This window comes from Hermetia illucens, chromosome 4 (assembly GCF_905115235.1).
Source record: "Hermetia illucens chromosome 4, iHerIll2.2.curated.20191125, whole genome shotgun sequence".
In the NCBI taxonomy this organism is placed as follows: Eukaryota; Metazoa; Arthropoda; class Insecta; order Diptera; family Stratiomyidae; genus Hermetia; species Hermetia illucens.
Window position 1 is genome coordinate 43,419,123 of NC_051852.1, and position 16,560 is coordinate 43,435,682.

Sequence of the window (16,560 nt, forward strand, 5' to 3'; positions counted from 1 at the left end):
ATAAATAAATATTTTTCGATGCATACAATAGTTTTTATTGAGTTTTGAAAAAAGGAAGTTATGCTGCCGCAACCTGTACTTTAAACGTAAGCGATTGAATGAATTCCACGGTAAATGGTTCTAGTAAAAACGACGAAATTTTAAAATACTGGTATTAACCAATTTCTGTCCAAGTCCAGTTTTATTTTTTTAAATACTGATGTAATTGTCATATTGATGTAATATGATATTTTTGGAACACAACATCAATTTGAAAAAATATGCTTAAATCACTACAAATTCACTGTTATAACTGTATTTTGGAGCCACTAGTTCTCAGAAGACTCCTGTCATCCCCCGCCCCGTTCACGAAGTTCACAATCCATCGGCCGTTAATCAGCTGTCCCCCACGAACAAGTCCCGATGCTGCCAACAACATACTCATGCGCATACGGATGCGGTAGATCATTCACCTCAGTCTCGAATGCATTCAATAATGTACAAAAAATATGCGGCGAAATTTAAGGTAATTGCACACTATAGAATGCATTAATTGAGCAAATTAATTCAGAAAAAGGTGAATGAAATTCCGGTCCCGTCGCCAACCCGCGCCCACTACAAAATGATACACATTAACTGAAACTGTCTCTGGTACGGATAATTTGTCTTGAAAGGAACTTGAACAGCATTTACCACATGCTACTCACAAAGTCCAATACACGACACATCTCATTACAAAGATAGTCGAAAGAAGATAAATGATTGGGGCGTTTTGTGAAAAATTAGATTATGTACTAGCAGTACAGTCTGTTAGTTTATTACATGCCCTACCAACGTTCATTTATATAAAAAAAATCCCTTCCTAGTCCTTGGGCTGAGAAGATGGTCTATGTGTGCATTCTTCAAGTTTTCCTAAGTAGTATGTTACCAACCCAAGAATTCGCCACAAACTCTTAAGACAATGAATGCTGGTATGATAGCAGTGAGGTAGAGTCCAACCAGCTCAGATCTTTAGAGCCAACCCATAGCATTCACTGAAGGAAGTCAACGATGTAGTAATTTGCAACGCATATTACCCACCGGTGTGTCTCTCCGATGGGCAAGTGGCTTGAGATCCCGCTTTTGCATAGTTCTGGCATAATTGGCAGAAAATTGGATCCCCCACTTGCAACTTTACCCGCAGTGTAACTACCATCCCGCTATCCTTTTGAAAGTTACTTAATTTGGCCAACTAAAGTGTTAAAGTTCCCATATCAGTGTCAATCTGTCTTTGCAATAGCTGTTAATGCCACTTAACTATCGACAATATGGAATTTACCACGTTTGTACTTCTTCCTAAAGGACAGTGATGGACTGCCTAGGGTTTGTGACGTGTGTCGGATTCACTACATGATTCCAACACCAATCTCGTCTTCCGCGTTAAATTCGTTAGTAGTTCATTAGTAGTTATCATCTCGGCTTTGAAATCGAAACAGTATTTCAGTGATGTAAAATCACAGCCTATCTTCATAGTGAGATTTGTGATTCCGTTGATAACTTTGCTATGTCCATATGACATTGACACCTACATGCTGGTTAACTGAAAGGTGCGGCTTGCAAATCTTGCATCTCCCCTTACTAGAAGTTCCAAGAGTGGTGATTCAAGCCGCGTCTCCAGGACTAATTTAGATGTGGTCTTCTAGGTACTGCTAATTCAGAGGCAGGCGAATCTTTGGAGCGAGAGTAGTTTTCAAACAACTTACCTTTGCTCCACTGTTTACCACCTTACTAGTGCTCCATAAATAAGCACGGGCTTCACAACGGTTTAGTATATTCAGTATCAATTGTAGAAGTCTATATATAGTGCCCTCTATACAGCGCTCTCTGGTGGTTATACCTCTTAGGACTTCGAAGCGCCTCTTTGTTCGTTAATACTAGCTGTTGAAATGCCACTTCATTGAAAACCATGCTGATTGCGATGCAAGGGGCAGGGAAAGGGTTAGAGTTATTCGGATCTACAGAGTTTGACAAGATATTATTCTGCTGAGGGGAGGGGGGTTGGCGAGGTCACTTATACTCTTCAAATGATTTTATCAAAAATTTCACTTTATTCATGTCGACATCAACTTCACCAGTTTTCAATAATTTGCACTCACCCTATGGTTCATAACCATTTCACATAGCGACATCTCGTCACTCATTCTTATCTCAAGACCTAGAAACTGATTTCAGTGGAATAGTGCATATTGCTTCGGGTCTCTTCAGTGTTTTGATGGGACTAGGTCGATCCTTGGCTAAATTCTTCTAAAGGTACATTCCTCCTAAAAGTGTTTCCATTTCATTAATAGCATTACCTTTGCGGGTCTCTTTGTTCTACTAGATAAATCTTCTTCTTCTTCAGCCTTTACCCAGTTTAAAAGTGGGATTGGCTCATGACTGCACTAGATGGTTATATTCCACTCACCTCTCTGTACTCGTTGCTCTATTGAATAGTAGATAGTATAGTAGTTGTTGAGTATTCGTGGGGTAGGTACACGGTAGCTAACGGCGTGCCGATGGCGCCTAGATTGTTTTCTTATATATGTTTCTCTATCATATGTGGTAAGCGATAAAGGATTGTAAAATGTAGCACGCTCGCAGCCATGTGCTGGCATTCAGGCGGCAAAAGAGTAAATGCGCGGAATTGTTCGTGAAAAATCGAACATCTGCAATGATTTTCTTCCATCATACAAATTCAACCAATGCGCCGGGAGACAAATGTTCTGTGTGTGGGCTTCTTGGTTCCGATATACATTCACTTGATTATTTATTATATATATAAGACAAATGCTGCCTCTTTACGTTGTCTTGTAAAAAAGGACGATTCGGCGCCCTATTATGTATTAATGAGTTATGTTTAGTAATACACTCAGAAAGATACTCAGCACTCCAGGTGCTGCCCTAAACTCCATCATGCCTGGAGGTCATGAGCCTCGCAGCAGGTGACAAAGTCGTTCAGTTCATTCGTGGGTGCAACGGCCTCCAGGTCACACGGAAAGGTTACTAATTTGTCCGACACATTCACACTTGTCCCCCATGTAGATCCAAATTCTAAATTTAACGCGGAAGCGCACATTCTGCAATCGTCGTTCTCCGCCCGTTCTTTCATCACGCGCTTTTTATTAGCTCGGGTGGCGACCACGCCGTCCTGAATGGCACATATGAATACGCCTCAACAGAAAGCTCCCCAGCACACAGCCATCTGTTCGAGAAACACAAATCGACAAATAGCTGCCAAAGACAATTCACGTGGTTTTGTGTATTTCTTTAATAAAGAGATTTGTACATTTGTCCCATTAGTATGTAGCACGTAATATATGCACATATTATGTGAAAATATCCACTTTTCACTTTCGCTAAATTTGGTGAGATCATGTTCTATACTGTAGCCTACACTGCCGCAAAATTTCGTGATTCTAGGATGAACTTAAGGGGGGTTTCTAACCAATTACAAAAAATTGTAGTAATATACTATTATTAACTTTATTTAAATAGATATCGGCATGGAAGGTAATTCAGAGCCCAGGCACCATATAGTGGCAGCATCCTGATTTTTTTCAGATATTTCGGTTGATTAGTTTCTGAGAATGAGTCCGTAGTAGAAATGATCACTTTCGACCCCTGCCCTTCCCATATTCCCAGCAAATGTCAAAACTAAGAGCGGAAAGTACTAACCGAGACATTTTATTTGATACACCACATGAATATATTTGATGGAAAAAAAATGTACACCCCCCTTTTGCATGTATGGGGACCCCCCCCCCCTTAAATTCGACGTAAAAGGATGTAACTCACTATATGCGTGAGCGTTCACAGTTCCCACCTTTCTACCATATTTGGTGTCAATCGCTATAACCGTTTCCAAGAAAAATGCGTGTGACGGACAGACAGACAGACCTGTGAAGAGCGGCCAAATCTCCCATCAGGCGCGACCCCAGCTGGCGGATTGGGGCATACCTTTTGATGTGTAAATATGTCTTCATGCACTTTTCTTTTCTGACTGTGCATGGGCTAGTGTTTGCTCATCTCTGGTGCGTGGACCAAAATGGCTATGGGATGGACACCCAGAAACTAAAACCAAGATGGACGAATTGACAAGGAGTAAAGTTACGGTGCAGGGGCTCGGAACCCCAGTACCGGCGGCTTTTGGGAGTGAGTAAGCGGGCTCGCGGCCGTCGATATCCCTCGACCACAGTGCCTCAGTGATGGACAACCTGGCCATCGTTGCATCTAATACTACAAGTGTTTTAGATTTGGAGAAGGAGGTGTTCAAACGAAGCACAACTCTACCAAGAACACCAATTGCAAAGGCAAAGAATGATGGGCTAAAAGGAGATAGCTGGCCAAAAAGGCGATTTCGACACCCATCAGATTTGATCAAGAAGTACTCCAGCAGCAGAAAATAGATCCATTCGGGAGAAGCTCATCAATTCTACGATCGCCTCCAATACCAAAGCCGGCAAAAGAGAAAGTCCATGGGAACTCAGTAATTGAAAAAGGCGAAGGAGTCAGTAAAAGGAGTAATCTGGCCATGACTCACCGAGAACAGAGCCCTGATCCAGAAGAACTACCTTTTATACAGCTTGGGACTAAAATAGTTGAGCTGTCCGAATTCATCAAGGACAAGCACAACGTGCACCAAGCCATTAAGAACATGGTGAGAGCCATTAGGGTGCTTTACAGTAGATCCCAGGAAGAAGTAAGAAAGCCTAAGGAAAAGCCAGACATTCCAGCCCCAACAATATCACAGGCGACCCAAGTGACACCAAAGCACAAGGCACCGATCTTCGATCAAGTAAGCGAGTGCGAGACAAAGAGGCCGAAGCTTTGGCGAATCAACAGGCACCAAAAAGGAAAAAATGAGTCTCGACCAGTCCAACAAACGGAACTAAAAGTTCATAAGGGCCCAAAGTGCCCAAAGTAGGAACGTCGGCTAGCGAAGCGAAACCGAGGGAAAATAAGAGCGGTGACAAGAAACCAAAGATGCGACTTCGCCCGGAGGCAATTGTAATCTCCAGCAGGGGACATCTAACGTATGCGGAGATATTGAAGAAGGTGAAATCTGACCCCGACCTAAAAAACCTAGGCGAAAATGTCAGCAAAATCCGGAGGACCCAGAAAGGGGATCTCATGTTTGAACTGAAAAAATCCAGCGTGAGGAAAACTGACGGCTTTCGTAATCAAGTTTGAAACTCACTTGGGGAGAATGTCGCGGTTCGTTCCCAAAAACATGAGATCTACATCCAGTGCAAGGATCTCGATGAGGTGACATCAAGAGAAGAGATCAGCACTGCCTTGAAGGAACAATTCAAGTTGGAGGAATTCAGGGAAGAATCTATCGTGAGCCTAAGAAAAGCTTATGGCGGTACTCAAACGGCCACAATGCGACTGCCAGTGGAGTCAGCGCAGAAGATGTTGGCCGTGGGGAAGGTTCGGATTGGATGGGTTGTTTGCCGTCTAAGGGAACAGATCTCCTTAAAAAGGTGCTTCAAATGCCTAATGTTTGTACACTTCGCGAAGGCATGCACTAGCGGCATCGATCGGTCCGATCGATGTCGAAGGTGTGGGAAAAAAGGACATATTGCCAAGGAGTGCAATAGAGACCCCAAATGCATTTTGTGCGAAGAAAAGGAGAGAGGGGATAGCCGGCATATTTCCGGAAGTGGTAAATGCCCAGAATTTAGGAAGGCGTTAACTGCAGTGAAAAAATGAAAAAATGCGCAGACCACTTACCTCGCCGCTATTATAGATAGCTATCTGCATGAGCGAACATTGTGGTATGATACCAATGATGGACCCAAGGAGTACGTTGTCTCCGCGGCTGTCCCACAGGGCTCTGTACTGGGCCCACTACTGTGGAACATCATGTACAGTGATGTGCTTAACCTTCCGATTCCGGAAGAGGCCACGTTGGTGGGTTACGCCGATGACATAGCACTGGTTGTGGTCGCAAAGCATCTCGAGGATGCTGAGTTGTACTCAAGCGAAGCAATCAGTGTTGTTAAGGCTTGGCTAGAGAGTGCTGGACTGGCACTCGCGGAGGAAAAGACGAAAGCGGTCCTCATCACTAAGCGCCGTAAAAGAAATTACGCCTGTATTAGAATCGGGAATCGTATCATCACTTCCAAGCCTGCCATCAAATACTTAGGAGTGATGATAGACGGAAAACTCAATTTTAAGCAGCACATAGAGCATACTTGCAAAAAAGCATCCACCACGAGTATTGCTCTGGCAAGGATGATGCCGAACATAGGGAAACCGCGGCATACTGGCAGGCCACTCATAGCCAGGGTGGTGAGTTCTATCATGCTGTATGCAGTCCCAGTTTGGGGAAACGCTCTGCAGGTTTTAGGAAATGCATATAAACTGAGTACGGTTTACAGAAGAAAAGCCTTAAGGGTGTGTTCTGCCTTCAGGGCCGTCTCAGACGATGCAGCGTTCGTCATCTCGGGAATGATGCCGATTGACATCCTGGCAAACGAAATGATGAACATTTATAACACCAGGTCCATCTCTCCCTTATCGCAGGGGAAAAAAGCCGAAAGAGAGGGATCCATAAGCAGATGGCAACAGCGATGGGACCAGTCAGAAAAGGGTCGTTGGACTTACGGGTTGATCCCTTGCATCAGGGTGTGGCTGGAGAGAAAGCATGGGGAGATCAATTATAATCTCACCCAGTTTCTCACCGGCCATGGAGGATACCGTCAGTACCTGTACAGGTTTAAATGGGACACTGGACCTAATTGTCCAAACTGCGAGGTCCCAGAGGACCCAGCACACGTATTCTTCCAACGTCTTACGTTCGTGGAAGAAAAAAGGAACCTAGAGGAAACTCTAGGTGAATTGCTATCATCGGAAAATTTTGTCCGGAGAATGATAGCTTGCCAGGAAGACTGGGATGCGATCAATGCCATGATCGCAATAATCCAGGAGAAACTGCAAAAAGCAGAGGAAACTCTAGGTGAATTGCTATCATCGGAAAATTTTGTCCGGAGAATGATAGCTTGTCAGGAAGACTGGGATGCGATCAATGCCACGATCGCAATAATCCAGGAGAAACTGCAAAAAGCGGGAAGACGGAAGGAGACCTAGCTAAAGTAAGCTAACTCCGCCCCGTGATGTAATACCGAAAGGTGGTTCCACGTGGTAGGGGAGGAGTCGGGGGTGGTTTTAGTGGGTAAAAATCCCACACTTTGGCGTGCTCAGGCCAGAGTCTTTTGAAGATTTTCACCTCCTTACACAAAAAAAAAGACAGACAGACGGACAGGCAGACAGACAGTAAACCGATTTTAATAAGGTTTTGTTTCACACAAAATTAGGGCAAATGAAACGACTCATCAAGAAAAGGGTTTCAAGAAAATCTGAAGGAAGCCGGATATCGTAAAATACGAAGAGCCAGTACAGCTAGATTGACGATGACAATGCAAATTATCAAAAAGGGACATTGGGTAACAAGAAAAACACTAATGTGGCATGTAAATAAGCATCACACATTGCACGTTGGGAATCTTACTAAACAACTCGAAAAAGTTAGTAATCACAGTCGGCGGAAATTGTACGTCGAAACTTATAACACATAAGTTATAACTGCCCCATCACTCATTAAGTGATCCCTAATTGGAAGCAGATTATATATGGCGGCGTATATCGCCAACAATATCCATCTGCGATCGTTGGCGTTTTGATGAAATGCGCTTTATCTCTCTCCAGAACTTTCCAAGATGCTTAATCCCTCCTCTGCAGTTGCCCGCCATGTGTTTCTAGCGCAGCCATTCTATAATAGGATTGTAGATTCCGTTGGAAGGCGTAACTCTACCGGGATCTGGCACGCCAAAGCGGCGAATAATGGAGTTAACAAAGGATTGGAGCAACAACAAGATAGACAAATTGTTGGATATCCTCGGTTTTCTGCCCGTTAATATAGATGGGCAGAGTGTAAGGACCGACCGAACTTGGTTTTTCGGTGTTTATATTCAGTCAGATTCCGCAGGGATCGGTTTTCATATCTAGGGCCATTTTCCCAAGGTCCATGAATCCGTGAAAGAGCAGACAAATCTCGTGATCATAGATCTAAGCGTTCATGAACGAAGGGCATTCGGCTGGTTATACTGCTGAAGTTATATCCGAAGTAAATACTCACTTGTAAAGAACAAGGTAATAATCGTCATGCAGATGTGTAAGGCATAGCGTGCAGAGCTCGTATTCTCTACCATACACTTTCGATCAGAAATTATCTACCAGTATAACGCAACCGAGAACACAACGTACAATCTTAGAACAATAGTCCCTAAATTGCCAGGATAAAAGGGAGCAAAACTGTCGTGTGGTAGGAATGACATACTATGGCCGCACATGATGACAGTCTACTCGTACCTACCTAAAAATACAGCAGAAATGGAAAATTTTCTTTGGCTCTTAAATGCTCACAATAAAGATCTTCACAAGTGGTTCTGGAGAGTCTTTAAGAGTAAGGTGGAGTGCAAGGGCGAGCTCGCAACCGGAATATATTATCCCTGGAGGCAATTAAAAATCATAACCAAAGGAATCACCAAAGTCATCATCATCACCATCAACGGCGCAACAATCGGTATCCGGTCTAGGCCTGCCTTAATAAGGAATTTGTACCTAGGTCTACCAATTTGATATTCCTAAAAGCTGTCTGGCATCCTGACCTACGCCATCGTTCCATCTCAGGCAGGGTTTGCCTCGTCTTCTTTTTCTACCATAGATATTGCCCTTATAGAGTTTCCGGGCTGTATCATCCTCATCCATACGGATTAAGTGACCCGCCCACCGTAACTTATTGAGCCAGATTTTATCCACAACCGAACGGTCATGGTATCGCTCATAAATTTCGTCGTTATGTAGGCTACGGAATCGTCTATCCTCATGTAGGGGGCCAAAAATTCTTCGGAGGATTCTTGTCTCGAACGCGGCCAAGGGTTCGCAATTCTTTTTGCTAAGAACCCAAGTCTCCGAGGAATACATGAAGACTGGCAAGATCATTGTCTTGTAAAGTAAGAGCTTTGACCCTATGGTGAGACGCTTCGAGCGGAACAGTTTTTGTAAGCTGAAATAAGCTCTGTTGGCTGACAACAACCGTGCGCGGATGCCATCATCGTAGCCGTTATACGTTGTGATTTTTGACCCTAGATAGGAAAAATTTACAACGGTCTCAAAGTTATAGTCTCCTATTCTTATTCTTCCCGTTTGACCAGTGCGGTTTGATGTTGTTGGTTGGTTGGTTTTCGGTGCTGACATTGCCACCATGTACTTTGTCTTGCCTTCATTGATGTGCAGCCCAAGATCTCGCGCCGAATTCCGCCTGCTCGATCTAGATGAAGGCAGTTTGTACGTCTCGGGTGGTTTCTCCCATGATGTCGATATCGTCAGCATAGGCCAGTAGTTGGGTGGACTTAAAAAGGATCGTACCTCTTCCATTTACCTCTGCATCACAGATCACTTTCTCCAGGGCCAGGTGGATTTCACGAACGCTTTCTTCTATGTTTAGTTGTGACAGCATTTGTCCGTCGTCTCCAGTTTTCGGGACCTCCAACTCGCCAATATTTTGGTTGTTGAGCAGTTCATCAAAATACTCAACCCATCGCTCCAATATACTCATTCTGTTGGAATCAGATTTCCCTCTTTGTGTCGGCAAGATGAGCATCGAGGTGTATAAAGGCTTCATTCTGCTGACTTTTTGGTAAAACTTGCGCGCCTGGTGCGGTTACTCCCTGTACTTTTCTAGTTCACAGACTTGTTGGTTCTCCCAGGCTTCCTTTTTCCGTGTGTGAAGTTGCTTTTCTGCTCGACGGAGTTGATGATAAGTCTCTGCACATGCCCACGTTCTTTGAGAATGCAGCATTATTCGATATGCGGCATTCTTCCGTTCCGTAGCTAGCTTACATTCATCGTCAAATCAGCCGTTCAGACTTTTCTTGCCGCTGGGACCAAGTATTTTTTGGCCATATTAACGATAACTTTCTTCATGTGGTTGTGAAAATCATTTGTTGATGCTTCATCTCCAGGATCTCTAAACCTATTGCTAAATCCTATCTGATCGCTTTTGGTGGCAGGACCCTCGACAGTCCGATCAATTAAATGCGTGGAATATCGATAAAAATGAAATGATCTTGTTGCGTTATAAGCCTCAGAAAAATCCTAGGACGTTCACCTCAATCGAAACGGCAGGACAGGCCCAGATTATCTCGAGAATTGGGGAAAAGCTTTTGATGCATGAACGGCAACAGGACGTAAGTAAATTAGTCGGAGTAAATCAAAGACCGAGGAAAAGCCGCATTAATATGTGCACTCTACAAGAAACCCGATTGTCTATTGCCAAAAACTGCGACATAGAACGCGCGGCTATAAACTTCTCTATTTTGGTAGCCCACACACTCAATATGGTGTTGACATTGCCATCTCTGAGGGTCTCCGTGATGCGATTAAAGAAGGCGACCGATTTGATGATCGGTTGATGAAGGTCACCATTACTGATCGCACTATTCCCTTCTCCACCGCGTATGCATCATAGACAAGTCGACCTGCTGCCGACAATGATGTCTTCTGGCAATTTCTCTATGCAAAAACATAAAAGTTCCTGCTGATGTCTATATCATCATTGCAGCCGACCTTAGTGGTCATCATCAATGGCACAATAACCGGTATCCGGTCATGTAGGTGAAAAGGCAGACGGCTAAAGGTGACATGGGAGAAAGCGGGTCGGAAGGCAGGAATGGTCAGAATAGCGAACCTATTGCCAATTTTGTGGATACCCCTGCACTTATGTCTCATCTAAAGTGGGAACAGTAAAACGCAAATCCACTATATTCACATAAGACGTCGACATTTTACCACCGTCACTGATTGCAAAGCTGTTCCCTATGAGACCACCGCACCTCAACATCAGCCTTTCATTGCCGTATTGCGAATCAAGTTATGGATAAAACAACGTGAGGAATGCACTGGCCTGCCGCACATTAAATGATCGCGATTTCATGAGAAGAAAGAAGGAATGATCTCACTTACGCGATTACCAACCATTGGTGGAAGAATCGTGGAAGCAAGTTAAAGACACGATCCACAAAGGGGCCTATGCAATCCTCGGAGTTACCAAGCCGGGTAAGTGATTCATTAACCCAGATACTTGGCTTTGGAATGACGATATCCGAATGAAGGTCCGTGCAAAATAACGCCTCTGCCGCAAGCTTCTCAACAATAAAACGCTGGACAGTTGACAAATTTACAAGAATGCCAACCGGGAAGAAAGGATAGCGAACGATGTCACCCGATCGGTCCATTACAAAAATCTATACAATCAACTGGTTACTCGGGACGGCGATACAGATCTCTAAGTAGACTTGTCATAAGCCGACACCAAAGTACAAACGATATCGAACACTTTTGTTCTGTTTATGACAAGAACGGTACTTTGCTTACCGACCAACAAGCCGCGACGGATTGATGGAGAGAATATCTCGAATAGATTTCCACGGAAGAATTTGTTCATCCGCCACTTCCACAAGCACTGCCGACATTAGGGCTAATTCCACCTGTGAGCGGAACTGAAGTCGAGGCAACAATGAATCGAAGGAAATTGGAGAAAGCCACAGGACCTGATGGCATCGCATCTGAGCTCAGGAAAGCGAAGAACTGAGATATTCTAGCCCAGTAAATTCGTCAATCGAATTATTGAGGAAGGTAGAATCTAATGGCAAGAAAGTACCACAGTTTCAATATGGAAAAAGAAAGGTAGTCAAGCAGAATGTTCAAATTACCGTGGGATTCGTTTGCTGTACCATACCTTAAAGATTTTGGAACTCACTCTTGACAACCGTATTCGTGAAATCAGGGTTTGTCAAGAACTGTGGAACTACTGACGTAACACACACTCCACGATTGCTCATGAAGATATACCGTAAGCAACATCCCCTTCGTTACATTGGATTTCTGGATCTGGGGAAAGCGTTTGACTGTGTGCCACAGGAACTCATCTGGTATGCTCTACGACATCACCTAGTACCAGAAGAACCCGAAGTGTAGCGGGTACTTCAAAACCACTTCATGTCTCAGTCGGTTCTTGTTATGAACACTGTCATACGGGACATCCAATGTCCAGCGCCCTATACCCCGCTTAATGCAGATGATGTTTTCCTAACGTCTCAAAGCAAAAATTACCTCGAGCAGCCAGTTCAAAAATAGAATGACCGCCGCATGCAACGCGGTCTCTGATTGAACCTGAATAAAACTGAATTTTCGAAGACCGATACCCATGAAACAGGTACTACCACTGTCAATGGCAGTGACCTGAACAGGACTAAGCGATTTAAATATCTCAAATTGATGCTATCAACAAATGAAAAAGGCACCATGAAATTCCTTTTCGAATTAGCGCAACTTGGGCGAAGTGGCGTTCCACAGCTGTCGTTCTTTAAAATGAAAGATTACCTTTGAAAATATTTTTCCTTTTTATTGGCTAAAAGTATTTGGTAATATATACCACACTGAAGAAGGGGACAGTTGGTCCCCGAATTACGTATTTGTATTTACCAAATACTTTTAGCCAATAAAAAGGAAAAATATTTTCAAAGGCAATCTTTAATTTTAAGACTTCGACTAACAAACTACCTCCTAATTCAAACCATGGCGTCGACATATCAACGAACGACCGAAAAAAAGAAAAAGCATCAAAGACAATAATTACTCCCCCAACCAGGATCGTCACTACGCGCCCAAAATAGTGACCCCTCCAGGGCATTAAACCTACCGACAATTCGGCATTGTCTCATTTGGTATTTGACAAATGCTGACAAATCTGAACACCGAATTCAGTCAAACTAATCCGCACGGTCTTGGGCCTGAACTCGAAGTCAGGTGACTGTCCCGAATTAAGATGTTAGCGATGCCTGATGAGTCGAAATGGCACGAAGCTGGGTCATTATCACAGTATTGTTCGCTGATTGGCACAATCGTCAGCTTCAGCCTTCGTAAGGAACTGCACTAGCAACCCGTTTCTTCAAATGTAATGTTGTAGCTTTGGAGTGTTTGTGTCTTAACACAAACTTTCTTCTTGTCCTTGTAGTAGTCAGATGCGTCTTTTTCCTTTTGTTTTTGCTCCTCGGACCCCCTCATGACACGTATGGTGCTTTCAGCAGGGAGTACAGTAGTTTCTGTTTTTTATGCGTTTTCCGATGCTGGCCGTGTGCATCCGTAGAAAGAAATGCAGTCGGATAGCTCTTCCAGCTTCGTACGACCCCCCCCCCCCACACTCAATCGGGTGTTTCAACCTTTTATACTCCCTTCGCCGAGCAGTATAGCGAGTAAAGTATTTTTCTACTGCATTCAAGCGCAATCAGTTCTTCCGTCTTCCATTTGTTTTGTTTTCTTAATGTTTCATGGAATTTATATCAGTAAATCGTAATCACGAACGTTTGTTGAGGCGTAACTTACGCTCAGCTAACTACTAACACTGGGTTATATCACACTGCACGAGCAGGGCTTACACACTTCACGAAGTAAGCCGAGCCACGTCACCCCATCGACTTCTGCAGAAAACTGTTGACGACTCCAGGGAATCCCAATGTATCCGGACAGCTGTGAGTCCCTCTCGGCTCACTTTTCACCGAAAAACTTACCGAAAGCCTAGGACCTAAGAGGCAGGTATATTGTCAACTAAGGGGTTGGCATTACATGAAGCCTTGAATGAGAGTGCAGAGGGAAAATGAAAAGTACTCATTCAGGATAGAAGCAGAAAGGAAAGAAGCATCTAGCATCTACGGAAAGGTTTCGCAAGAGTGTATGAAAGGATCATCAAGGTGAAAGAAGGGAGGGGGCACCGAATTCTGTAATCCGTTAACATTCAGAACAATATTTAATTAACTCAATTAAATTAAGATCGGCATTTAATAATTTTCTGTTGCTTACTTTTTTCGAATTTCTTGAATTTATAATTCAGAGTTTTCAAATGTACAAAGTCCTCTCTAGCATTCCGACGGTCTGATGCAATTACCCTTATCCGATCTTACAAAACCATCATTACAGAAGCATCCTCGGACGCATTGATAAGTGCATATAGTCGGCACAGGACGTTGGCAAGTTAACGGACATGCGGTTCCACAGGTGGTATAATTTTCATTCTGCCCACATTGCTGTCCCTGGGTAACCGCCGAACCAACCACTATAAAGAAAAGTTTTAAAAATTAAATGTGCATTCTATGATGGGCCTGGTGTGAATATCACCTAAAATCGCTACTAGTAGAGGTAGCCAGGTCTGGAGCATCATTTTATTTTATCCTTTTTCTGTTAAATTATTTTCGGTTTGAGACAGTCCTTGCCTGTAATGAGATACGTCGTGTTTTCCTTAAATCCCTTTTGACCAAAAGTAAAAAATAATAGTTAAATTACATTAAGTGAAATAAAATGATATTATCTAGATAGAAGTAATTAGTTTCACAATTTGTTATATTGTACTTCTGGTGGTGCAGTACTCACTTCTATTCTTCTATTCGCAGTTGTCATATTAATCAATCCAAACTATGTGCTTTATATACTTTATTCGGATCTTCCTTCTCTGTTTCTCTGTTTTATTGAAGGAAGCAATAAAACAGATACCAATGGCACTAACTGGTTTCCTGAACAAACCCAAGATAAAAAACAATTATATCCAAGGTGGCTCTCGGTACCGGTTTTATTCGCAATAGAATTAATTAGTGATTGGAATACTCAAGGTATGAATAGACTCATTCCTTACCTCATTATGTTTTCATAAAGTGCTATCAACTAATTTTATAGAATGCAATAAATAACGCTTTCTTCAATATCATGTTAGTACCCCAGTTTCTAATAACTACGTGAATATATATGTATATGGATATGGTTTGGGAAAATCGGTGGTGTCATTATCTGTACTTTTTCAGGACTCTTTCCATGCTGAATTCATCCACAAAGTTTTTCCTCTTCAAATATGTTAAAATTATTGGACTTAATTTTTGTGATTGTCGGTAAATTGTCTTTAAAGCAAAAAATATCTAAATTTGTTGGGAAGTACGTTATATGGTAACATCACCTATCAAACGACTACAGATGTGAATACAAGAAATATCACACAGTGATTTATTCGGAGCAACAAAAAACAAACAAAAAATATAAAATTCCCCAAATTTCTTTTATGAATTGAATGCTATCGAAATTAGGCCTTACCTTGGCTTTTTTAAAATAACAGTGCAGGCTTTGAATAGTTGTATGGTATATATTCAAAATCAGTTTATTGTAGACAGGGATCCCGGTCCCTCACCAAAGCCGAAAGATTCTTCAAGAGGAGTGACGTAACAAGAACTAATTTAATGATCAATGATGTACAGAATTCAAGTGGAGAACTCTCCTCGGAAATATTATAATACACAAAAGGAACCAAATATAGCAGCAATTTAAGAAATCAAATTCCTAAACGTGTTGGGAATCTCATACTTTTTGTGTTTCCAAAAACAAGTGCGGTCACTTGTTACTATTTTTTGTATTTTGAGATAAGACCCTATTTCCTTCTCAACTTCATCTGGCTCTCCATTTTTCACACACTTGCTAACTTTTCCTCTCCCTCGACGATAACCTACCTTGTCGTGATGAGGGAGCTCAGTAAGGAAGATCCTCCAGGGAACGGGAGGTGACACCGTGCCGAGAGCTGAATGGTCACAGGGGTTAGACGTGACCGTAAACGGTGAACTCTGGGTACAAGGCGACCCACAGTTTCAACTAGCCTTGTCTCGGCGAAAAGGAGCTCTGCCATGGCAGAGTCCAATTATAAAAAAACAAAACACAATTAAAGCTCGATCGTGACGATCCAACCCCAAGTGAAGGGGCAACCCCAAGCTCATCGATGGAGAACCTGAGTCTAGACTCAGACGCTTAGGAGGAAACTCCTCCTAGCTGCAAGGAGTGCATCCTCGCAAGGCAGGTAAAATGTTATAACTAAACTTTGCCGACGAAGACACGCACGAGTTGCTCGGGCAGTACTGCTCCTCCCTCAACGATATATGGGAAGGTGCGAGACTAACTGAAAGGGTTTCTGAGCTACCATCGTTAAAAACGTGCTTCCTCTGGCTTCCAGAAGAAAAGCGGAATGGTGCTGAGGTCCTGGAATAAATTGTGCAGAATAACATCAACACCTCCACCTGGATGCTTTTGGCAGCAAAACAGGAGAGAGAGCCGATAGGCCGGGAACTTTTCTCACTATCGGCGTTCCCGAACCCGATGTTAGGAAGGTTCAGGAAAAATTAAGCCGGCTCAACTACGGAATAGGCACCATCACGTTTCAAATTTCGGCTCCTAAAACCATTGAAGGGGACGTGCAGCCCTCGGCATCTTCATCTGAAACGTAGACAAGGTGCCATATTTCCCAAATAAATCTGCAGCATTGTAAAGCGGCGACTGCACTTATCAGTCGTCGGGTCATAATCACCTGCAAGACATTTATATATCCCATACAAGAACCGTGGGTTGCTGGTGAGGTAGTCAGAGGCCTACATTTCCAACATGCTGGCCTGTTGTATGCCAATGGAAGTGATCGAC

At 43.1% G+C, this 16,560-nt stretch overlaps 1 protein-coding gene across 1 annotated transcript in view; it reads right to left on the bottom strand.

Annotated features, from left to right (window-relative positions):
• The window catches only part of LOC119653503 (serine protease inhibitor swm-1-like), a 35,999-nt gene extending 21,392 nt beyond the window's left edge, over window positions 1-14,607 (bottom strand). Inside the window, exons 1-3 of the mRNA XM_038058159.1 lie at window positions 14,488-14,607; window positions 14,236-14,364; window positions 13,980-14,173 (exon numbers count right to left, since the gene is read on the bottom strand). Coding sequence (XP_037914087.1) covers window positions 13,980-14,173; window positions 14,236-14,278 — 237 coding nt within the window. The 5' untranslated portion in view covers window positions 14,279-14,364; window positions 14,488-14,607. The remainder of the gene's footprint in view (window positions 1-13,979; window positions 14,174-14,235; window positions 14,365-14,487) is intronic.
• Between the last annotated feature and the right edge of the window lie 1,953 nt (window positions 14,608-16,560).